General features: G+C 43.2%; 1 protein-coding gene and 1 long non-coding RNA gene across 2 annotated transcripts in view; one reads left to right on the forward strand and one right to left on the reverse strand.

The window, feature by feature from the left end:
• The window catches only part of LOC117501250 (paired amphipathic helix protein Sin3a-like), a 58117-nt gene continuing 31751 nt past the window's right edge, over positions 1–26366 (reverse strand). Inside the window, 14 exon segments of the mRNA XM_034160098.1 lie at positions 1–1288; positions 6097–6304; positions 8675–8769; positions 8927–9019; positions 9119–9292; positions 12530–12699; positions 12845–13427; positions 19094–19277; positions 19374–19614; positions 20062–20125; positions 20127–20178; positions 22314–22538; positions 23939–24057; positions 24188–24274. Coding sequence (XP_034015989.1) covers positions 1070–1288; positions 6097–6304; positions 8675–8769; positions 8927–9019; positions 9119–9292; positions 12530–12699; positions 12845–13427; positions 19094–19277; positions 19374–19614; positions 20062–20125; positions 20127–20178; positions 22314–22538; positions 23939–24057; positions 24188–24274 — 2514 coding nt within the window. The 3' untranslated portion in view covers positions 1–1069.
• Positions 6313–7072, forward strand: LOC117501270. Its single transcript, XR_004557990.1, has 2 exons — positions 6313–6479; positions 6520–7072. It is a non-coding gene; the product is annotated as an uncharacterized LOC117501270 (long non-coding RNA).

Genomic DNA, 26366 nt, shown 5'->3' on the forward strand with positions numbered 1-26366 from the left:
TTGGTGTTGCAGGCATTAAATGCAGGGATGGATGTATGTGAAGTGAAATCAAGTTGACTACAAAAAAAAAAAAAAAATCTCTCTGCTTCCTACTGCCTACAATGAAATAGAAGTTAAAGTAACAGTAAGAATCACTGAGGCTTTTTTAATTCTGCATTTTCCACACTGTCCTAAAGTTTTATCTGATTTGAGGTTGTACATGAAAAATAAGGAATATAAGTGTACTTTCAAGAGGGCAAATTGCTGCTCGGCTACATTCAGTTACCTTAAAAGCCAAAGACTGAACATAAAAATACAACAAGAGGAAGACATCACAATCCAGAAATGTATAAAAATACATTTGTCTTGTAAAATAAAAACTCCAGGAACAACACATCCAACATAAATGACAAAAGAACTCGACATAACATCCTTTGGTTAAAACAAAAACGATAAAAATTTCTCTATTGTAATACTTCCAGTGGCCTCAAACTGAAGGTGTACTTGGGCAGTCGTACTCTTGAGTTCTGCACACATTCTGCTGACATCGTGCTGGTGCCCAACATCCACCCAGCACGCACCAGCGATGTTGACCATAAGTGCCTCGTTGTACCGTCCCAATCAAAAGCACAAAACATTCACAAGCTGTACGACTTCACCGCTGGAGGTCAGCTCATGCTCCACGTGGTCGCACACGTTTTCACAGGTTGCAAAGTGTTCGTGCTACCAAAAAGGCTTTACTCCTAAATGTCTGCTTATCTTGGCAACAGGAAGCACAATATGTGTCTCAAATGGAACTTTTCTTCTGAATATTCATCACGTGGAACAGCCTGCGTTCAGTAGCGTTTTGGTATGAACAAAACTGCCCTGCCCGTTCCAACATAACATCCGCGGCAACACGACTGTCTGCAGCCTGGACTCGAGTTAGCCATTTATTCTGGAGCACTTTTGACACATTTGGGAAAAGTAGAAGAAGAAAACACCCACCAGCTGTCTCCAATGACAGCGTGACAATAGAATCCAGGTTAAAAAATTTTTTTCATCACCACCCGACAGTCTGTGTCATACTTTGTTTAAAATCAGATGTGGACTACAGTGCCAAGTACTTCACCTGGTACTTGTTAATACTGAGATAATGAAGCACCTCAGGGCTGCACGTGGTTGTACAAGACTTCAGGTTTTCTTGACCATCTCCCATCAGCCACCTGTGGCAGTCGGCAGCCATGTTGCTTGTGACGTGGTTTTTGGCCCAAGCGTCCAGCCAGGCCTGAAAGCGTCTGTGCAGGCGGGTGTTGACCCACTGATGGGACTGGAAGAACCAGAATAAAGCAGTTCAGCTGGGACACAGAGCGCATTACAAAGACAAACCTAAAGCAGCCACTGGAATGCTGAAGTGATGACACGACCCAGACTACGCCTTAAGAAGACCAGAGACGGCAGGCGTTTACTGTGGGACCAGTCTGTTCTTCTCTCATGTCTGTAAATATGCACGAGTATGAATCACAGTTGACACGGACCATAAAACGGAAATCAGTCCACGAGCCCATTGAAATGTAGTTACCATGAGAGGGCACCAAACTCTTTGTTTTATCTTATTTATATGCTCATGGACATAAAACAGCATGACAGATGAGTTCTGTAGTTAAAAATATTTTTTAAGACTCATTTACTTTTTGGCCGTATGCGTAGCAAATATGTCAAATTGACCATTAAACATTAGACAGTACAGGTGAACTGGTTTAGGAGTCATTTTCTGTGGTGTAGATTTGAACAAGGTCTGCTTAATTGATACAAAAGATCATTTTAGAGCACAAAATAAGGTCCACAAAGTATCAGATGGGCTAGACCTGATTTTGATGGGAACCATTTGATAAAGTTGATTTAGTTCAAATGAATAAATAAAAAATCTTTCCAGTACATTAATAAGAAAGAATCAATCATACGCATACCTGATAAGTAAGATAATGTTGATAAGACTGTTATGTGTCGACGCGAGTTGAGGAGCGGACCTGCGTCAGACAGAACCCAGCGCTAAAAATAACCAGAAAGCGGTTCCAACAACAGAAACAATTTATTTTTCACCTGTGCATAATAATGTGTACAAAACTAAAAGAACGTCCTTCTGGTGGAGTGACTGTTGGCACGCTCTTAAGCGCCCAAAAGGATAGAAGCCCGGCGTTCCTGGACCCACTACCACCAGACAAACACCCCCCAGGTGGACACGACAAACTGACTCTCTGTGAAGCAAAGAAGAGGTGAGGTAAGTCAACAGTTACAACAATATCTTTCAAAAGACACACGCTATCAGCAACACATTCAGGTCTGTATTTTTTAACTTTATGCAAATGAGCAGCTTCTCACAACAGGTGGAGGATCACTTATCCTGCACGCCACAGCAGTGAGAAGCAAACTGCACAATTCCCATCACAATTCCAGTAAACTGTGTAACAAAACACCAAGTTACTATCAACAATTAGTCGAACACTTAATCACCTTTAATGTGTGCTGACAGCAAGTGTCCTCACCCTTCCTTGCTTCACGGCTCAATGTGTCAAACCCAGGCGCGGTCCTCAGCGTCTCACAAACGGACATCACAAGGTCGAGTTCCCGGCAGTTCTGCTTGAATCACACATGCCCCAAATGCAGAACGCCATCCAACCATCCGCTTCAGCTGAAAGTCTCCAAGGCCGCACGTGAGCACCAGTCACAGGTGCCACACATGATGCCGATGAGGGTGAGGACTCTTCAGCCAGCACCTTCTCCACAGACAAATCAGTTCTCATGCCACCTGAAGAGCAAAGAAAAGAAAAGAACACCAAAACATCCAGCCACACCCCCCAACACACAACAAAGATAGTTAATATAGTCCTCCAGTGGTTAAAAGAAACTGGATTCCAGGAGAAACAGCCGCACAAATAATGCTTCAGTGCACAACCGGCCCTCTAGAGCTCTCAAAGACTCACATCTGACAGGACCAGGAGGACACCCTTCAATAGAGGATAACTGGACAAATCAATCTGGTCAAAATCTTTCTGAGTTTGTTCATCTGTCAACAGTGGGGGCAGGATCACCAAAGAAATCTACCTAAATCTAGCCGCCTACCTGATGGCACATTAAAAACAAAACAAAAACAAAAAAACCTCTGCACTGAAACAAAAGAACCCATTCGTAGATTGACCATCCAAAATGAACCTGAAGACATTTGACAAGAACAACAAAGTCACACAGAATGTTGTTAAGGAGGAAACGGTCTTGACAAGTGTTTTGGTCACATGTTGCTCGTGGTACATCCGACCCGAGACTCCCGTGCAACCATTCCTGACACCAAGCCATTCCAGCAGCACTCAAGGATCTACCAAAGACATCCAGCCCTAATCTTAGGTCTCACAATCACACGATGAGGCCTCATGTCCACAGAACATTTTTTTGTTTTCTGAAAGTGATGACTGAATGCCCTCAAAAAGGGTTTTCAGTGGGTTGGAGTGGATGGGAAGAGCTCCTCATGACGTGTTCCTACGACGGGAAGAGCTCCTCATGACGTGTTCCTACGACGGGAAGAGCTCCTCATGACGTGTTCCTACGACGGGAAGAGCTCCTCATGACGTGTTCCTACGACGGGAAGAGCTCCTCATGACGTGTTCCTACGACGGGAAGAGCTCCTCATGACGTGTTCCTACGACGGGAAGAGCTCCTCATGACGTGTTCCTACGACGGGAAGAGCTCCTCATGACGTGTTCCTACGACGAGAAGAGCTCCTCATGACGTGTTCCTACGACGAGAAGAGCTCCTCATGACGTGTTCCTACGACGAGAAGAGCTCCTCATGACGTGTTCCTACGACGAGAAGAGCTCCTCATGACATGTTCCTACGACGAGAAGCGCTCCTCATGGCTAGCTTATAAAGAACAGCAACAAAAAGTACTCACCCAGAGCAAAGAACCAAGCATTTGTCCAATCTGTTATCACAGATACATTACTTGTTTCTATTGTGATAGATTTTGAGTGACAAATCATCAAAAACGAGTCTCCTCATTTGCCAGAAGAGGCACTGCAGTGACACCACAGCACCTCTCTGAAAGGTTTTCAACTCAAAGTGCTCTGGGCAGGTGCACAGAAAAATACTCGTAGGTCCCTTCTTAAACTGTTTTTTCCTTCTTCTTTCCTGGAGGCGGTGCTGTTGGGCAGAATATTTCATGATGCTTGTCCTCGGACCAACTTGATACAAAACTGAAGGTCTACATGTCTGGATGCCTGTCTGAAGCAGACAGGGATCATGAAATATTCGGTTCTGTGCTAATGCTGACACAAACATCCATCACAAGGTCTACCGCTCAGATGAGCAATGCAAACATGTCACCCACACATAAGGTCACACTTTTCCACCCAATCACATAGCTCCACTGAACCACCCAACACAAAAGGCCCGCCCACTCGGAGGTTGGCCGAGTGCAGGCTTAAAATGCCGGGGAGCCCGGACGTTGTGGTTCTTATAAACAGCGCTGCATGTGACGTCTGTTTTCAAGACCCCAGCGCTGTAATGGTGACTCCTTCTTGTCCAATGTTGGTATCTCTTTAATACAGCATCTGGTTTTTTAAGTCCGTCTACTGTCAATATTTGAGTCTTAAGTTCACTCACTACACAAAATTACCAGGGTGGGGATCACAGGCAGAAAGGCCCCAACTGTTGCATACACTCCATTCTCATTTTGAACAAGTGGAAGAAAAAAAAAAGCTGACACTAAGGACATTATATGGAGATGGGGCCGAACAAAAGAATGACCATTGATCTCCTGCAACGGCCAGGGGCCACATAACTCCATAAATTCTTCTAAGGTATCTCTCAATTGCAAAGGCTGAGCCTTGGAGACATGAATGTTACTGCCGTGACAAGTTAACCTCTAAAGATTTGATACTTTGACTGCGTAAATCCATTCCACTTTTTTGATCCAATACAATGACAAACCAAGATACTCCAAATCCTCACCTACAGTTGAGGATAAATGTATTAACCCCCCTATGAAGTTGAATGTTTTCTTCAAAATTTTCCCAAGTGCTTTCTTAGCAGAACTAGCAGTTTTCAACACAGCATTCTCAACATCCTAGTTTTGTTTTGGCGCTTACATGGTTTTTCTTTTGACGCAGATTCAATTCATTATTTCACAAAAAACAAAAAACTACCAGGGTCAAAATGATGAGCTCCTGATGCTAACAGTCAGTTGCATGTCCTTTTTGCTGGATAACAGCCTGCAGTCATTCTCGGTCTCAGACACGTCCCCTGAGGAATCCCAGCCCACTCTTCTTTGGCAAATCTCTCAAACTTCTCCAGATTTGATGGTCTTCTGGCATGGACCTTGGTCTTCAGTTCACCCCAGAGATTCTCAGTGGAATTCAAGCCAGACCTTTTAGCAGGCCAGTCAGTAATGTTCACTTTGGTCTTCTGGAGGTACTTCCTCACTGGGAGTTTTGGGTCGTCGTGTTGGAAGACAAAGTGACAACCCAGACTCAGTTTTGCTGCTGACTGTTTGAGGTTTTCTTTTACAAATCTTCACGTCATCCTTTCTAGTGATTGTCGTCTTTTGAGATTAGTGTTAAAAATAAAAAAGCACTTGGGAAATTTTTGAAAGAAAAAAAAAAAGGGGGGGGGGGTTTACTCTGTGCTGCACTTCATAGCATCCATCGACTCCACAAAGACAACATGATCATCCACAAAGTTAACCTTTCTTTGCTGATAAAGGAACATACGGTGATCATCACCAGAAGAACAGCATCTCAACCCTCCTGAAGGAGTTCAGCTCAGATACCTCTGATCCCTTGAGCTTTCCCCTCTCAGCTATTTCACTGTTTGCCTCACAAGTCCTGAAATACTTATGGCGCCTTTGACCTGTGCCGCTGGGCATAAAACCAGACTCCTCAGGTTGCTGAGCAGCACACAGCTTGTACTGAATCCTACAGACAGTAATTCTTTACCCAGCAGCACAACACACTTGTTTGACTGAAATCCAAACATCACCTCTAACCAAACAGCTACTACATACACCTTCACATTTTGTTAAACTTGATAAACGTATCAAACAGTTAATATGTTAACATAGTTTAAAATACAACAGCGTGCATTTACCTGATGAGCTCGTGTGAGCGCTGTGTGTCTATACATGTAATCTTCCGATTTGCAAACATACACCATCTTGTAGGAGTTGATCTTGAACATGCACTCCATTTTTAGTTTGCCGTCTTCGTCCTGCATCTTGTCTGAAGGGCCCTTTGTGAGTCTGTCCTGCTGCAGCTGCTCCCATCCCCTCTGCCACTGTCTGATCCTTCTCAAATTCCTGAAGGCCAGAAGAAACGGACAATCACATTACTGCACGAGAAACATTCTATTTGTTAGGCTAACAGCACAGGTTTGCACAAAATGTATGTCTGTTAACAGTGCTATTTTGCAAAATGCCTGATAAGTTACACAATCCTGTCTTTAAAAGTATATAATGTGCAGCTTCAGATGTGGTCAACAATAACACACATGTTAACAAGCGGTGGCACTGAGAAGATGCTAGCCAAATTTGAGAGGACTGTCCCTTTAAACTAGTATTTTTAAACTCATGCATTGAAACTCACCGAGTCACAGATTTAGAAAGGGAGCCAAATCGTTCATCACAAATGAGGATCTACAAGAGCAGCAGAAGTAAAATATCTGCACAGTGCAATTTGTGTGTGGGTTGACAAATTGTGATTCAAATTTTGTGCAGGCAATAAAAATGACTCCACCCCACCTGAATGAAAGGTTTAAATGTGTACTTACCACAGGTGAGCGAGGACTGTAACCATGCATTCAAAGCTCCACTTAAAAGACACGACAGTGAGGCCAATTTCAAATGTGAGAAACAAACACTAGAAAAGCACTGCCCCATTACATACTAATCCAAAAAGTGACCGAAAAATACTCTAATGTGTACGTTTTCACCAACACTGCACAGTATTATGATCATGCAATGGAAGCCTAACAAATGATTTTTCCTGCAGGGTTTTTTTTTTTTTTTGCTGCTGGCCCCTCGTAGACTTGATGATTAAAAACACAAGATGTGAGTGAGGCCCATCGATAAATCAAAGATTTATGCAGTGGGTTAAATAAAAAGTATATTTTTTGGTATTGAAAATTTGTTCAAAATGTTTATGGAAATGGACAGCCATCTCAACAGCACACCCCCCCCCCCCCCCCCCCCCAAAATAAATAAATAAATACATATAAACCACAGCAAACAATCAAAAACAGCCAAGCTTTATGTGCAACACACATCTTGAGTCTAAGATGGAGCAGACACGGTCACAGCTGTCAGGAAATAAAACACACCAACATTTGAACAGAAATTTACAGCATTTTATTTACAAACCCTACTCTTGTGTACAGGTATCTTTGATTATGTGCTTAACCAGTGGAAAATCTCAGCCACAACAAATGAAGCTTTACAGCTGCAATTAGTGACAGGTCAGATACAGGGTTTGATCTGAATACAATCACAAAGAGCATGGTGGAGGGAAAAAAAACCCCAATATGAATCCACTCCTAAAGATGATCAAACCATAAATAAGACTTGTTTCTTCATCAAAAACATTGCAGCAAAAATGACCAAGAGAACATAGAGTGACAGAAGAAGGAGCCCAGTTATTTTCTTTACACTTTATGTATCAAAAATTTTTACAATAAAAATCATAATTTAATTCTCAACACAACAAGTCTCATCAAATGAAATGATTCCTTGTAAATGTCTGCTGGGAGGGGGTCAATTAGAAACCACACGTTCTAATTAATCATTTTAAAAATCTAGGCAATAATAAATAAAAGCCCTAATAAAAATGAACTAAATCAAAGTATAAATAAAATGCCCTTTAAAAAACTATATTTAAAAGAAACTATGGCTGCGTAAAGTGCCAGATCGGGTGTCAGACAGGTCAGAAACCTCCACGGTGAAGCGCCACACACACGGCACTGGAACCATCAACCGAGGTCACATGCAACCAAAACACATTGGGCATGATCACATGACCGCTCTGAGGCAGCTCAGTGTGCTCCGTCAGAGTAACACTGTCAAAGTCACATTACAGACGGGTTCCTAACAGTGTCACAGCAAAGGGGAAGTTGTCAGAACAAAACTCCCTCCAACATCCTGTGACATATTAAAGTGACACCAAGCCCCATTAAGGACTTGTTAATGTGTGACTCGCTTGTTTTATTGATGAACCTTTTGAATGTAGCTACTGCTGCCAAGAACCAATATTCTGCCACATACGCAGGCTGAGGATGCTTAATTTGTTTTATTCTTCTGTCAAGCATCCAGTGATTTTACATAAAGTAATATATGTGAAATATAACTGATTTCACAAATCCAAGTCCTTTTGGTCTTCACTGTCAAATACGAGTGCAGGCCTGCAGATCAGTAGACTTAAGTTCAACGACAGCACTTGGCCCCATCCTGCTGCTGTTTCCTTTTCAAACTGCGAACATTTTGTCTGTCACCACAGAGGCAGAGACCTCTGACATACAAAAGGATTGTGATTGGAGAAAGCTTGTGCAAAAAAAAACGCCACCGTTTCAGTTGTCAAAAGGAGTTTTGTTTGGCTCGTCAGCAGTGGACAACCTGCTAAGGCGACTGTGGCAGAAAAGTCAAGTGTGCAGACAAGAGAGGTCACAGGTGGAGCCTCACCTGGGGAGGAACACTGGCTTCTGGGCCAGATGGTCACGCAGCTCTGGAGAAGCAGAGTCCGAGTTCAGGTATCTACCCACGTAGTCTGACCACCTCTGGGGGGGGGGGGGGGGGGGGGGCAGATGATTATAGCAAACAAGTGGCTCAGATCTTCTTAAATATCTGTCACTTAACATTCGAGTTCCCAGCACTGGAAAACATAGTGATGTAGGCACGCGTACACAAACCAAGCACACACTGACTGAATCGTACCTCTGCCTCCACTGGCTCATCAGAGTTTTCCTCTTCTGTGTCCAGTAGCTCTACAGTCAGACTAACAGGACCCCAGTTCTTAACAAACATTACCTGCACCAAACACAAGCAAAGAAAGAACACACAGATATCCGTCTTGTTATTTCACAAATATATCTCCTACAGCGTTGAAAGTAACTTCATCTGTCGTACCTTAAAGCAGTTCTCTTCTGACATAAGCTGCTCGGCTTTGCGCTGGTAGGCCGCTTCTGCTGTGGCCCTGGACGACTGTGAGGTCAGTGTGCCCCCGGTGGCTTTGTTGGCGCTTTCACTCAGGTACATATCCATCACACAAACACTGACATCGTCACTGACAAGGTGATGGAGCTGAGAAACAAATGGTGTTTAATGTGGTGCACGAAAGCTAATCAATCCTAACAGAGGCGACGGGGCAGGGCAGAGTGGCTGTGCACTCGATGCATTAAAGAACACACGTCACAAAGTTTGGAGACGGGTGGTTTCAGGGAAATGAGGACTATCGCTCTGAACACTAACAGAAGGCTTTGTGGTTTCTCCTTGTGCGTGTGGCAATATGAGCCAAAACAGACTGTGACTAATAAAAGGGAAAGTTAACAAAGCTCCTTTGTGAGGTGTCTGGTCACCACGTCCCACCAGAACAGCTTCAACGCACCTTCACTGATTTTCCACGTCCAAGGAACTCGAACAGTGAGAAGAGAACACAATTCTTCCAAGAGATATTCCACCATTTGTTCTTTTGATAATGGTGTTGAAGAACGCTGGCTAATACTTTATTCAATATTTTTAAACCTACCACAGAGCAGAGCATGGCTGTATAACAGCACCTGTGTGGAAGCACAATTTGTTGAATTTCTCTGTTCATTTATCCTGGAATTTCCTTAAATTTTCCACTCTGGATGGCATTACCCTGAGCTCTAGTAATACTGTGAGAAATCTTGGAGTCATTTTTGATCAGGATATGTCATTCAAAGCGCATATTAAACAAATATGTAGGACTGCTTTTTTGCATTTACGCAATATCTCTAAAATCAGAAAGGTCTTGTCTCAGAGTGATGCTGAAAAACTAATTCATGCATTGATTTCCTCTAGGCTGGACTATTGTAATTCATTATTATCAGGTTGTCCTAAAAGTTCCCTAAAAAGCCTTCAGTTAATTCAAAATGCTGCAGCTAGAGTACTGACGGGGACTAGAAGGAGAGAGCATATCTCACCCATATTGGCCTCTCTTCATTGGCTTCCTGTTAATTCTAGAATAGAATTTAAAATTCTTCTTCTTACTTATAAGGTTTTGAATAATCAGGTCCCATCTTATCTTAGGGACCTCGTAGTACCATATCACCCCAATAGAGCGCTTCGCTCTCAGACTGCAGGCTTACTTGTAGTTCCTAGGGTTTGTAAGAGTAGAATGGGAGGCAGAGCCTTCAGCTTTCAGGCTCCTCTCCTGTGGAACCAGCTCCCAATTCAGATCAGGGAGACAGACACCCTCTCTACTTTTAAGATTAGGCTTAAAACTTTCCTTTTTGCTAAAGCTTATAGTTAGGGCTGGATCAGGTGACCCTGAACCATCCCTTAGTTATGCTGCTATAGACGTAGACTGCTGGGGGGTTCCCATGATGCATTGTTTTTCTCTTTTTGCTCTGTATGCACCACTCTGCATTTAATCATTAGTGATCGATCTCTGCTCCCCTCCACAGCATGATCCCTCAGCCCCAACCAGTCCCAGCAGAAGACTGCCCCTCCCTGAGCCTGGTTCTGCTGGAGATTTCTTCCTGTTAAAAGGGAGTTTTTCCTTCCCACTGTCGCCAAGTGCTTGCTCACAGGGGGTCATTTTGACCGTTGGGGTTTTACATAATTATTGTATGGCCTGCCTTACAATATAAAGCGCCTTGGGGCAACTGTTTGTTGTGATTTGGCGCTATATAAAAAAATTGATTGATTGAAATTGATTGATTGACCTTCAGTTCTTTGGATGCTGCCTTTAGGTCTTTAGAGACCATCTTGAATTAATCTTCTTTCTGGAATTCTGCAAGGTTGGCCACTGAGCAGAGGAGCTAAACAGCTTCTTTGCCCAGTTCAAGACCACCACCGCACACCTGCAGTCACTGCCTCCCCCTGGTTCCAGCACCTCACCTCTCCAGGAGTATGAGGTGAGGAAGAACCTAAAAGCAGTGAACTCCAGGAAGCTGCTGGCCCTGATGGTATCCTGGGGGGTAGTGATTAAACCATGTGCAGACCAAATTCTTTAATCTCTCCCTGACACATGCCACCATTCCCACATGTCTAAAGGCCTCCACCATCATCCCTGTCCCCAAAATACCTGCCATAGATGGACTGAATGATTACAGACCCATCGCACTGATATCTAAAATTATGAAGTTCCTGGAGCAATCAGTCTCACAGCACATCAGAGACCGCCTCCCTCCCTGCCTCAACCCCCCACCAGTTTGCTTATAGGGCAAACCGGCCTATGGAGGATGCCATTGCCCTCACTCTCCACACAGCGCTGAGCCACCTGGAGAACAAGAAGAGCTATGTGAGGATGCTCTTTGTGAACTACAGCTCAGCGTTTAACACCATCATATCGGACATTCTCATCACCAAACTGCTGAAATTACAGATCCCCATCCACACCTGTAACTGGAATAAAATCTTTCTGAGGAGCTGCCCATAGTCTGTGAGACTTGGCCCCCACACTCATTCTCAGCACTGGTTCCTCTCAAGGCTGTGTTCTGAGCGCTCTACTCCACCTCCAAAAATGATACTAATTATTGAAAAATGTATTTTGTGTTCACTCATGTTGCCTTTGTTATGTGCTAGTGTGAATATCTGAAATACTTTTAGCAGCACTCTTAGACATATTATGACGTCCTGTCAGAGCACCTTCAGCCACAGACTGAGACCACTGAGGTGCACCACAGAATGCCACAGGAGGTCCTTCCTACCTGTGGCAATCGGACTCTAACTCCTCCCCCTTCTGCAGGATAAATACATAATGAACAGAGTTTTTCAGTTACTCTGAGCTGTGTGCAACATTGTTGAACATCTTGTGAAAATGTCTGAGTCATTTCATATAAATTGTTGTACTTATTGTTAAAAGAAAAAAAAAAATTGTACACTGTTTACTGTTCAGTACTCTGCCAAAATAATTTCCTTCAGGAAAAATAAAGTTAATCTTATCTTATTATGAGGACTGCTTTCTTCAACCTGCAAAATATTTGTCCCATACTGTCTATGGCTGATGTTGAAAAGAACAACATAGAAACTTTGTCATTGCACATATACATACAACAAAACTTGTCCTCTGCATTTGGGATAAAATAAGATACACTTTTGGATGCATCCCATACATGTGCCAGAGAAAATGGATATTGGCCAAAAACCTAAGTGTTTTTGTCACCTTTGTCATAATCTGACAATGGCCTTAAAGCGATAAAGCATATTCTGCCCCTGAAAGGGCCACTTTAATAATGTAGTAACTCAAAAAAAAAAAAACAACAAAAAAAAAAAAATCAGACAATGATCAGTTGATTAGTGTGGATGTAAACATGCTCACTGTCTCGTACAGTGTTTTTGTGTGATACTGACCTGTCTGACAATGCTCTGGATGAGTTTGTCCATGGTGAAGCCAATGTAAGCATGAATAGTGAACATTTCCCTCATGGAGTCCTCGTACTGAGCTGGTTCCATATTTCCATCCAAAAGATTACGCACCATTTCCAAAAAGACAGAGTAATAGTCCTCTAGTTCAACTTCCGCTGAAAAAAGATAGTTCAGAGTAAAATATGTCATTTGTGTGATAAAAGGAACCTTGTCTCAAAATAATGTACAACAGGTATTAAGTTTAATGACAGAAACACTTCAAAGACTCGGCAAACAATCGTCTGATGCTGCCACACTTACTAGGCTCCTTCATCTTCAGTTGTATTGCTGGATTTTCATTCTTCTCCCTCTTGAGCCCCAAAACCTCCCTTTCCCACTCTTGCTCATGTGCGTCCTCCTCAATCTGCTTCTCAGTTTGGGTATAGATGTACAGTAAACGGGAGCAGAGGATGTGGTGCAGACGAAGGAAGATATACCAATAGTTGTTAACGAAGAACAGGTTATAGACATCGTCTGAGTTGCGCAGCTGCTGAGCTGCTGTGTTGCTGAAGAGCAGTTTGGACTTTGACACGTTGCTGCCTGGCAGGCCGTTGTGCCTCTTGTGGCCATCCTGATCTGTGTCCATGTCTTGGTCCGCCTCCTCCTCCTCTTCTTCCACATCTGAAAGTTCACGTCTCCGTGCAAACAGCATGTCAGGGATGAAGTGGTGGATGATCTGTTTGATCTTGTACTTCTCTTCTTTATGGATGCCCACCTGTCTTTTGACATGGTGGATGATGAGGACAGCAGCATCCTCCAGAATCTGGCTGTCACTGTAGGTCAGAGTCATGTGTGGACCGCTCAGTGGAAGTGTGGCGGTTCCTCTGATGCTCGCTCCTTGGCGCTGTAGAAGACAGGAAAAGACAGATTGATTACATGTTTTTTTTTTCCCTCTCTTTGTGAAGTACTGATCTGGGCCTCATGTCCAAGCATGCTTACGCACAAAAAACATGGCATATGTCCAATCTCCACGCCAGCGTTTAGATGTATTCAAAATTCTGTTTTTTTAGTGAAGCTAGGGCTAGAGGCCGGCGATCACCTTAGTATTTCTTCTGTTTTTCTTGTTGTTTATGCTGACAAATTATACTGTAAGTCTTGTCTTTCTGCTGCCGGATTCTGTTTTTTTTCCACTCTGAGTTAACGGCTCCATCCAGAGATGGGTGTGGTGTCTGTTCTGAAACCTCCTGTCCTGTGCACTAGCACATTTCCTGTATATTTGTTTTGTAAATTGATTTGTAAACTGTCTGTATCATGGCCCAAGCAGAGGGTCACCTCTGTGAGTCTGGTCTGCTTGAGGTTTCTTCCTCACAGGGAGTTTTTTCTTACCACTGTCGCCTGTGTTCTTGCTCTGGGGGTTAGTAAGGTTAGACCTTACTTATGTGAAGCGCCTTGAGGCAACTTTGTTGTGATTTGGTGGGATATAAATGAAATAAATTGAAACTGAAAATGTGTCAAAAGTGAAATGACCGTGGGAATCTGTGGTGCGTCCTGAAAATTCTAATAATGCCTCACATTCACCCCGATGTGAAGGTGGTGCCATACAAGGTGCTCACTACACACTGGGAGCAACTAGGGGATTAAAGACCTTGGCCAAGGGCCCTTAGTGATTTTCCAGTCAGGCTGGGATTTGAACTGAGGATCTTCTGGTCTAAAACCCAACGCTTAACCACTAGAACATCACCTCCCACTTTGCTCATGGATATAAAACCATGCGCAAAGTGAAGCATAAAATGGAACTACAACAGTGGCTGCGTTAGCATCAGAGTACCTCACAAATGGTGCAATCTGATGTGAGCATGTACTCAGGGAATGCGAGGATTTATTTGCAAATAATAACTGGCTCATAAACCAATTTCATTTACCACCGTCAACGGAGTTGCGCTCAGAACTGCGGCCAGCCCAGAACGCAATACAGAGAGGAGCCAGGGATTGTCTGTGCCTATACAGGCGCTCACCACAGTGGGCTTGCTGGAAACAGGGGCATTCCAGCGGGACCTGGCAGATCAGTCAGGATTGTGCCAGTCAACCTTATGCCGAGTCATGCCAGCTGTGTGGAACACAATCATCCAAATGTCATCAGGTACATCACATTCCAACATTACAGAGCCATACATCACATTCCAACATTACAGAGCCATTTGAGACAACAACATTACAGAGCCGGTGTCACAGACCGAACAGTCCGCCCCTAAAAATCAGTCCGCCCTGCCCCCACTGCAATTTCAATTTCAATTTCTTTTCATTTATAAAGCACCAAATCACAACAGAGTTGCCTCAAAGCACTTCACACAGGTAAGGTCTAACCTAACCAACCCCAAGAGCAACAGCGGTAAGGAAAAACTCCCTCTGAGGAAGAAACCTCAAGCAGACCAGACTCAAAGGGGTGACCCTCTGCTTGGGCGCTGGAACAGCCAACGGACCAGCCTCAATTTCAACATCCAATATAGTAATGGGTATTAAGTTTGAAAAGCATATCCCTCTATGATTTCTATGGACACGACTACGGAAGCAGGCCACAGTCTCAACTTGTTGAAATTCCCTCCCTGGCAAATAAACTGCACTGTCACCATAGTGGATTTTCTGCACTAAATTCCACACCCACATTTGTCATAAGCCTTGCAGGGTCTCTAATCACCTGCTCCGTGGCCTGCTGTAGATTCCTAATGTTACCATCCCTGTAGAGCTCTATGTTCGCAGACAAGATGGCAGCGGCTTCCCCAGTAGGGTGGAGGCTAGGGTTATGACTACAAAACTTTTTTCAAAACTTTCATTTTCCTGATGTTGCATTTGATGAACTTTTACCCATAGATCACTTTTTTGAAGTTTATTTCACTGGATCATGAAAAAACCTCCCGCACCTAGCACCACATCACTTTTAAAAATACACGAGTTTACACAATACTATTTAAAAATAATGTAACAAGAAAAGAATTAACAAGTATCAAGAAATAACAAGAAAATACATACAAATAAATATTGCTAAACTATATTATTAAAACAATAATTAAAAGAATTAAAAATAAAGGTAACATAGATGATGGGGGAGGTGATGGTCTAGTGGTCAAGGTGTTGGGCTTGAGTCCAGAAGATCATGGTTTCAAATCCCCACCTGACTGGAAAATCACTAAGAGCCCTTGGGCAAGGCCTTTAATCCCCTATTGCTTGTGGTGTGGAGTGAGCGCCTTGTATGGCAGCACCCTGACATTGGGGTGAATGTGAGGCATAATTGTAAAGTGCTTTGAGCATCTGATGCAGATGGAAAAGCGCTATATAAATGCAGTCCATGTACCATTTATATAAATGCAGTCCATTTATAGATAAACATGAACATGACACTCAACAAAGTCTGCTGCTAAACTGGTGTCTAAACACTCTGTCAACCAGAAAAGCGTCACAGGTGCTTCAAAGTCTGGCTGAAGATGGAGTTAGTGTCCCAACACCATCACAGTCTGTTGTCTGGCATCGAACAATCAGAGATGCAGAACAAGTTAAGAACCGCCTCATGGAACTGATCTCTGAAGAGAAATTTTGTTTGCATTTTGATGGTAAGAAAATTGACAATAAGGAGTACCAAGTTGTGTAATTGAAAAATGACAGAGGAACATTACAACTTGGCATTTTGGCTTGTGACAGTAGAACCATTGCAGACATCTATATACCAAGATAGGACCTCCTTGATGAGTACAATGCATGGAACAGTATTCAGATGATCATCTCTGACACAACAGCAGTCAATACTGGTCACAAAAATTGTGTTGTAGCCAGGCTTCAGAGAACATTTCGACACAAGGGATTCGATGAACCTCAATACATCGGCTGCCAACACCACTTTCTTGATCTTGTTCTGCGACATGTGTTGGACTTCTTTTTTCCTATACGGTCACCTAACATTAACTATGAGTTTATTGATGAGATTTTGGAACAGTATGATGATTTGCAAAATGCACACATGGGCACAGAAGTGATACCAGAATATGAGAACCTTGGCTGGAGACATGATTTTAAATTCCTTTTTGAGCTTTGTGAAGCATACAAGTTTTACAAAACAGAGGAAAAATGGCCTCACATCAAATGGCACAAGCTGCCATCACTTTACACTGCCAGGTGGAACTCACGAGGAATTTTAGCACTTATTGCATTTTTCCTTCTTGCAAAGTGGCGAGAACAGCTGAGGGCAACTTGCGATTTCATTGCAACTACATGGTCGCGGGCCTGGTTTTCTAACCAACACTATTCAGAGACAGATTATGAAGTCCTGCTGTCATCAATATCCATACCTAAGTGTCCCAAAGCTGTGAAATGCTTCTCTACTCATAGTAGCTCAGAGAGCTGTAAGGTTGATGGAGGAGGTTTGTTCTACTTGCAAAACAGACAAATATCTTAGCAGCAAATTTATTAACACTAATACACAAATCTGAAACACTATTAAAAAAACAAATGCTATATGTACTCATTTTCATGTATTCCTCATGTGTATTGTATGTAAAACTGACATGTTATAATAAAGAGTGTTTGAGCCGCTAGGTGTTTTAATGTGAAATATGAAACTGTCTTAGGTGCGGGAGGTTTTTTCAAGGTCTGGCAAAACCAAAGTCATTTTTGTGAGTTTTAGGTAAAAGTTCATCATTTATAACCCCAGGCTAATAAATTTGAGATTTGTCATAACCCTAGTGGAGGCCGTCCGGCATCAGCAAGCCACGGCGGCCCCAGAACGACAGCCAGTTATCAATAAAGCTAAAGCCTTGCTGCCTACAAAACTGCGCCAGCCACCTATTTAACGACGTCAGCCTGCTAAACGCCTCATCAGTACCCCGGGAGGGGAGGGGACCAGAGACTATTAACTGTTGCCAACACATCTTTCTGGCAAGGTCACAAGTCCTCTCTATGTCCATTTTTGTGACCTCTGAGTGCTTCATCCTGATATCATTGATGCCAACGTGAAAAACTATGTGACTATATCTAATGTCATGTTCCTTCGTCTGCCTTGCCTTCTGCAGCGTCAGCATACCATACCATACCCTTTATTTATATAACACATTTCACAAATATAGTTTCCAAAGTGCTGTACAAAAAAAAAAAAAAAAGAGGACCACACACTCATGCGGTGTTAAAAGCGAAAGCATAAAAATGGGTCTTTAGACAAGACTTAAAGCACTCTACAGTGGGGGCTGTTCGAATGTTAAGGGTGTCAGCACCCTAAGATGAGATGCAATGTCGGGAGCTCTGGCCCCAGAAATACATTTAACATCAGCCGGCATCTGTAACCTGACTTTGCGGGTGATAGAATCCCCTATCACTAAAGTCCGGTGTTTCGGCCTAGAGACAGGAGTGGAAGTCACTTGTGGGCTCAGAGAATTCACATCAGGCGAAACCAAGGGAGAGAACCCGATTCACAGTTCGCACCAAGCCCTACGGGGCTTCCTCCGTCTAGCCACAGTCCAAAAGCCGTTCTCCACAGCCAGCGTTTCTAAGCCTATGCTAATGGGCTCGCAAGCCGGCCCAACACTAACCTCATCTGGAGTGCCCGTAACGTCTAACTCCACTGAGCTAAGAAGCTGCTCTAACTTACGGACACGGCTCTCTAAGAGAGCCACCCTATCTTCCAACATCACGCAGGATTTACGGAGGGTGTAAAGTAGGATTTGTGACTGCACGAGTCATTTTGGAACCGAGCCGCTTGTCTAAAGCCTGGTTCACACGACAAGATAATTAGGCCGATATCGGACCCGATCTTCTCCTTCTGACAATCTTAAGGATGCCCCGGCAATTGTGATGATGCTAAAGATAATCTTATCAGATATTCTTGCCATGTGTGGTGTGTTCAGAGCGCTCTGGTCTGCTCGGAAGGACGTCAGGGGTGCTCAGATCGCAAATCAGGGATATTCAACATGTTGGATTGTCTTGGCCCGATATCGCAGTGTGTTGCGTCCTCCGACCACAAACAAGCACACAGCCTGCTGAACGTGACGTGCAGCCAATTAGAAAGCAAGGTGATGGACGCATAGAGAGGGGGGAGAAAAAAATAAAAAATAAAAAAAATAAAATAATGTGATCAGTCTTGCGAGAACCTCGTGCTGACCAGTGAATGCTTACAGGAGTTTGAAGATGTAAAAGTAGCACCAAAACAAGCTTAACTGATTTATAACATTAAAAAAAGTCAAGCCATTGACAGGTTCATAGTACATTTAGATTCATGTATCAAAGTAGTTGTGTCCTTTACTTTAAAAATTGATTTTCCATATGTGCTGGTTAATTGCTATACCCCTATAAAAAAGATGCATCAAGTTTTACTTCTGTGTGTTGGAGCTACAGGCATGTTCAGTAAGTGGGATTTGTCAAAAACCCTCAACCATACTGATGTGTTTTGCTGTTGTCCAGCACTTTGTTGAGACAACTAGGGTACACTTTTTGTTGTCATCTTATTTTTAAGAAGCACAGCTATAAGGACAAAACATGCTGCACGAGGCACAACGCTGTGAACACGTCATAAATAGTAATGCCTTTGCTTACCTCATCATATAGTGTTTCAATTTCGCTGAGTAAGGTCTTTGACCGAAACACTTTGTTATCATTCTGCTTGAAGTTAATGCCTTGATGATCCAGAGATTTCAGGTAATATTTTTCATTCTGTTCTCGCCAGATTTTGTTGAAGGCTCTCTGGGCTTCTCTCCACTCCTCATCCTTCATTTTTAGCCTGAGAACAGTGACAGTACAATGGCACACGATCTTTAGTAGGTCTAAATAAAATGCTATAAAGACTCCGCAACAGTTAGGGTCAGACCAGTGAGACCTTTTGAGGACAATGGGGACAGACACAGCTGGATTTCTCTTGAGCCCCTCGATGATGTCCTGGGCTTTGTCTCCATATATCCTCTGGATGGCCTTACGGTGAATGACCTCAGAGGAGCCACCGACTGTGTTGTCCAGCTTGAAGCGCAGCTGTTCCTCTGCAGACATGCGAGAAAGCTTCCTCTGTACAGACTCCAGGGCTCTTATTGTGCTGAGGTTGGCTTCCAGAACAATATCCAGCTAAAAGGGACATCACAACAACAGGGAGGGAGAAGACATTCTGAATGTTTCACTCTGGTCCTCTAACAAATGATTTGGTGAACCAATAAACTAAATCAACAGGAAATTAATGAAACACATTTTCTGGTTCCACCATTTAAAACTGGAGCCTCAAACTAGCAGGTCATTTTCATGCAGCTCCAGGATTTAGGGTATAAGGGTATGATGTTAGTCTGAAAGGCAGAAACCTTTGTTAGTGTGCAAAGATGTGAACATGTTAGTGGAACAGCTACACAGGCTAGGGGATTGACTTTTTTGATTGATTGCATTTATTTGTATGAACATATACAATACTACATGTAAATGGAGGGTAACACAAGCAAAATTGACTTGTTTCCATTATGTCCCTGAGATATCACAGACTCATATACACTTATAGTTTGCAGTTACGTGGAGACATTCCTCACCTCCAAAACGCTCATCCTCACATCTATAAATGTGCTCTTCATACTGAGTCTTCTTGGAGCTGACAACATGTAGAATCCTCAGACCACGATGGAAACGACACCACAAGTGTCATTCAAAACCTGCAACAGATTCATTCAAAACATTCATTTAACTCACTGAGAAGTTTCTCCTTTCACTGTGGGGAGGTGCTGGTCTAGTGGTTAAGCGTTGGGCTTTGAGACAAGAGGATCCTCGGTTCAAATCCCAGCCTGACAGAAAATCACTAAGGGCCCTTGAGCAAGGTCCTTAATCCCCTAGTTGCTCCCGGTGTGTAGTGAGTACCTTGCATGGCAGCAGTCTGACATCAGGGTGAATGTGAGGCATTATTGTCAAGCACTTTGAGCATCTGATGCAGATGGAAAAGCACTATACAAATGCAGTCCATTTACAGTGATGCATGCAGTAATATGGTATAACATCAATTTATAAATCACTTTTACAGCCACAGCCAAGTCAAGAATACAAGAATGTCAACAGAAGTGAAAGAATCTCTTATTTAAAACAAAACAAAAAACCCCCACCATCATTCTGTATGGCACAGCAATTTAACTGAATTTTGATTTGCTGTAGATTTGTTATCACTGAGATTAAAGAATATATGTTGAGCTTTTTTTCAAAAATCAAAGCTTTCACTTTGATGAAAAAAAATAAAAACTATTCTCTATTCAACTGTCTATTTGTAGCTGGGATAGGTCCCATAACTGGAAATAGTGGATTCAGGAAATGGATGGATGTTTGGTTGCATTAGTGTGCCGTTGCAGCCACTAACAGAGTAATGGTAAATGGACTGCATTGATATAGCCATACAAGGTACTCACTACAAAAAGCCAAACTTCAAGGCACAGTTGGGAGGGACAGACATTCGGTGTACAAATGCCGTTGGACTACTAAGAATGTGGGTGGATCCCGCCTTGACTGATTTGTGCACAACCCTTGCACATGCTTACAAATGTACAGGTTGTGCACGTACTTTGTACTAAGACTGCTGTTAGAACGCAGTAAGAATATTAAAAAGGCACTTCGAATCCCGTATGATGCGGTACGATTGCCACCCGAAGTCTGGTCGGAAGGCATGCAGGGGGAGGGGCAGGAGTCCTCTGTTGTTCTTACAAGACGTGCATTCCTCTCTCCCGTATGTCGAGCTACATTCAACCAATAAATTGAATTCATGTTAACCAGGTACTTCTGATAAGGCATCACTGAAGTTCATGCAAACAGAGCGATCAGAAACATTGCGGTCATCAGATCACGCACATGCCCGTGCGCAATTACCACTGCAGCTGCCAGTAATAGGCACCAGTCATCATGCAGTGCACTGATCCATAATCAGAAGGTCCTGGACTACATGTTTCAGGTCATAAATAGGATGCCCGTTGAAATCCAGGAAGAAGCGATGGCAGGTTTTTATGGATATGGCCATTACAGCGCGTGCACAGGTGCTCACATGCCCCCTCTCTCAGTCAACTCGCCATCTCTCATCCTCTTCTCCCTCTCATGGCATGCTGCGGGCCATTCAGCGGTCATAACAGCTGAACGGCGCAGCTGACTGATTGGATATTATGACACCTCATGCTGGAGCTGTGCGTCCCATTGCCTAACCGGACAGGTGAGTGCCATCTGCGTTTCATGTGCCGTTTTGCAACGGGTGCACGTCTGCATTTCCAAGTTGCCACAAACCCTACCATAACATGAGTGACATCCGCAATGTACAGTAACCAGTTTCGGAGTCTGTCTGGCTCACTTTGGGTGGGTCGTTGCACCGCGATTGAGGGGCACTGGATGTGCACACGTTGCATATTCAGGACATGCTGACAGGCTTTGATGTGTCTGACCATGGCGCGTTTCCCTCAAAGCGCGACCAGACTGTTCTGAATACTGTTTGACGTGTGAGAGTATTTAGAACGCAGCCAGACTTCAGTCAGAGTCCACCTTGACTGCAATTCAATTGTTCCACAAATGTTTTGAACATGAACAAAACATTCGGGGTAGCCGCACGACCATGCCCGACTGTTTAGACTGCTCTGAGAATGCTGATGTTTCGAAAGCCACCTTAACACTTCAATCAGAGGGGATTGGGGCTCATTTGGCCTTGATTGTGAGCTCGGTGTAAGCAACAAACTAGCAGATATAAAGTCATGAGTTTGATGTCGATTCTAACTGTAAAACAGCCATGACTACAGTAATGGTTTTCATAAGCAGACTTCACGGACCTCACTCTCTACAAAGCGGTGTCCTTCCTGTGCACTTGGGTTGCTGGTAGCTCTTTGGCAGTGCTCTGTAACTGGACCCCAGCCTCTTACAGGATGTGTAGTCAATCTCCATGGCGATGCCTTCTGTTGCACGTTCCTTGAAAACATTTTCTGCATGGTTCGACTCCCCCTGGCTAAATTCTTGGTAGCCCAGGAAATTTTTAAACCATGTAAAAAGCTCCGGGAATTTTCTGTCAAGCAATTCACAATGGACATAAAACAGACAATTAATATTAAGATTGGGATCACTTGCAAAAAAACTATTTTTAATGTCAACACCGGTTCACACTTTCAAAGGACTGAATAAAATATTGCAATTGGTTCAGAAACATGAAAAACAAGAAACGTCAGGTGAAATTATAAACACTACATTGGGGGAGGTGACGGTCTAGTAGTTAAGGTGTTGGGCTTGAGACCAGAAGATACTGGGTTCAAATCCCCTGCTGACTGGAAAAATCACTAAAGGCCCTTGGGCAAGGTCTTTAATCCCCTATTGCTCCCGATGTGTAGTGACCGCTTTGTATGGCAGCACCCTGACATCAGGGTGAATGTGAGGCGTAATTGTAAAGCGCTTTGAGGGTCTAATGCAGATGGAAAAGCGCTATATAAATGCAGTCCATTCACCATTTATTTATATTTAATAAAAACCCATCTGACTTGTGTACATCAAAACTTACTGTATAAAGAAACCATCAATGTTAGTCATAAAAGCTGCTAGTGTTGAGAATCGAACCAGTCGTCCTTGCGCAAGTTTTATCGAGCAAGTTATCTAAATGACTCCTGCAATTAATGGACATATGATGGACAGCCTGATAGTCCATGAGACAGAATCAACTGTTGGGTGTTGCGTCATATCATGCGTCTGCAATGTCTGAAACCACTTACAAATATAATCCCATAATCTGTCACGTTTCCTTCTGTTGGGGTGTATTTTCCAGTTTTTCACAGGTTGACGTGGAGTGACTCAAAAACTGACAGGAAACGGACTTCAATTTAAGATGTTGTATTGTACAGCTCATGTCTACATCAGCCTGCAAGCTGACCACACACACACACACACACATTTCTCCCTGCACTTCAGCTCCGTTCCCCTCAATGTGATCAGTAAAGCATACGTTGTATTAAACGATATGTATAAAAGTAAAACCGTGTTCTGTCTGTGTAGCATGGTAAGCAGAAGAACAGTATGCATCATGGCACATAAAGTTATTAGTATTACTATCATTAATTGTATAGGAGATATGCTGTTATTATTAGTATTATATGAAGTTAGCAAAGTAGCAAAATAGCCATGAGACAAACTGCCCCAACACTACCTCCAAGGAGTGGGACAACAGCCCAGCTGGGGGGGTGATACTTTTTTGAAAAGTGTGCAGATAAATCAGCACAGTTCTCTGCAGTGAATGTGGGCAGGACAGCTCAATTTCTCACTTGATTTCTGACTGCTGCACTCTAGTCAATCCATACATAGCCGAGACCAACAAATTGATGAGTTTTGGGTTGACTGTTCCACTCCGACAAGCTACAGTACAGTTACTCTGTTGCTACAATGTGGCTTCAGAGCCCCGAGACAGTCTATGAGCAAACTTACCCAAGGAATGGGATGACTAACTGCACCAGCTCAGTACGTGATATTATATCCTGGTTAAATATGTGCAGACATCGTAAGAAGGTGTCATATGCTTCAGAGCTATGTAGAGCCTTCTTCACCTGTTAAAAATGTTTAAAAAAAAAAACAACATAAGTCTAACCAACTTTCTCTTGATATGACAGAAAAAAAACCTTAACATTTGTGTTACAATTGCTAATTAATGTGTAAAATGGTTGTAAAAACACAGACCTTCTCAAAGAACATTGATTCAGTGCTGGTACTGTGTTTGCTCACTTCGGTTATGCCATGATCCTTCCCCATTATTTTCGGTTTCTTCTGCAAAAAGGGGGAAAAAAAAAAAAAACCCACACACATTTGATAAATGATTAAATATTAAACAGTGTTTAAACTGTAACATTATTGAACAAGGCCTACTTTTCAGTACTCAATACTCAAAAGTCAGCAACATTACAATGCATGCTTAAGGCCCCTTCACACAACACGATTTAAGCCGACTAGCGCACGAAGAAGGAATTGTATGCCGTTCATGAAAAGTCGTAGCTGCCTCCAAAGCCTTGTACATGTGTCGCGACAACTATTCGTGCACACCAGCGGCTGAAAGACAGTGTGCCCTGTGAGGGCCCATTCAATCCCTCTTGTGGCAGGTGTTGGCCAAATTCCAAGTGACACACACGAACATTGAACACCGCTCACCTGACACTTAGAAAATGTGTGGCCATTCACGCTGTCAGCATGAAAACAGTCAGCAGACAATCACTTTCGAGATGGATGTGAAATTTAAGTTCCCCCATGAGTGTGGTTTTGCAAAAAGCAACACACAGGTCCACGTCCCCGCTCCCCCGCATGCCATGTGTAGGGGGCATGATGCTTTTTTAAGTGACAGTTCAACCCATACTGAACAGTTGTATTGTAACATCACTATACAAATACAGTTTGATTGATAGAAATAACAGTTTTCTTCAAATTATACAAGATACGTCATTCTTAACCAACATTTAAGAACATCCAGACAAGGACAGTTTGATAAGATTTCCACCTTCTAACGTCAGATGAGGGCACAAAGTAAACTGTCATATTAATCTGGAGTACCAACAGCTGTGAGACAATAAACACGTAGTTATTACTAGGGATGCACCGATCCACATCTTTTCCACTTCCAATCCTGATACCTGAATTTGGATATCTGCTGATACCGATACTATTCTGATACCAGAACTCTGCTTTATCATCATCATCACCATCATCATTATTGTTGATTTTATGAGGACATTTTGTATCAGTTATACAGCTTCCTGATGAAGTGGTATAGAGGAGGATTTCTTAAAAAGAAGACCTGAAAGTTCAGCTACAGTTTGCCAGAAGGTACATCTAAGATGCAAGCCTAGATTTGATGTTTTGGTGAAAGAATTAAGTTATTTTATTTACTGTTGGTTCAGTGGCTGAAGTTTCATCTTGAACACCAGATGGCACACCCACCCCAAGTACATGCACTGTTCTCAGGATGGAGCACATATCCACATTTCCAAAATGCAAAAAAGAAGTACTTAATGTTTTTAATTGAATTTACCACACACTCAGCTCGGCGTTCAACACAATCATCCCACAACAGCTGGTGGAAAAGCTAAGACTGCTGAAGGTCGACAATGGAACCTGCAACTGGATCCTGGACTGACTTCCTCACAAATCGGCAACAGACAGTCAGGGTGGGTCACTCCACATCAAGATCCATCTCAGTGAGCACAGGCTCATCTCAAGGCTGCGTTCTGAGCCCCATATTGTTCAGCTTGCTCACCCATGACTGCACTGCTGGATTCAGCACCAACCACATCATAAAATTTGCCGTCAACACAACGGTAGTGGGTCTCATCCATAATAACGATGAGTCTGCTTACAGGATGGAGGTGGAGCAGCTGACAACATGGTGCAGAACTCACAAACTTGCTCTCAATGTGGACAAAACTAAGGAGATGGTGATTGATTTCAGAAGGTCTGTAAAAAACATCACTTGCCGCTGAATGTTGATGGGGCTGCTGTGGAGAGGGTGAACAGCATCATTTTCCTGGGAGTCCACCCATCTGATGACCTGTCCTTCTCCACCAACACCATCGCAGTCACTAAGAGAGCATTACAGCAGCTCAAACCCTCTCCGTAGACTCAGAAAAGCAGGTCCTTTCCGACTCCTCATCTTGTCACCTTCTATAGGGGCACCACTGAAAGCATCCTAACATACAGCTTCAATTCCTGGTATGGGGGCTGCAGAGCCTATGAACAACAGCGGCTAAACAGGATAGTGAAGACAGCCAGCAGGATCATTGGCGCCCCTCTTCCATTCCTGATAGAGCTTTATGAGCAGCGCTGTGCTCGAAAGGCGACCTCCATCATCAAGGACTTTCATCATCCTTTTCAT

Source organism: Thalassophryne amazonica, chromosome 2 (genome assembly GCF_902500255.1).
Source record: "Thalassophryne amazonica chromosome 2, fThaAma1.1, whole genome shotgun sequence".
NCBI lineage: Eukaryota > Metazoa > Chordata > Actinopteri > Batrachoidiformes > Batrachoididae > Thalassophryne > Thalassophryne amazonica.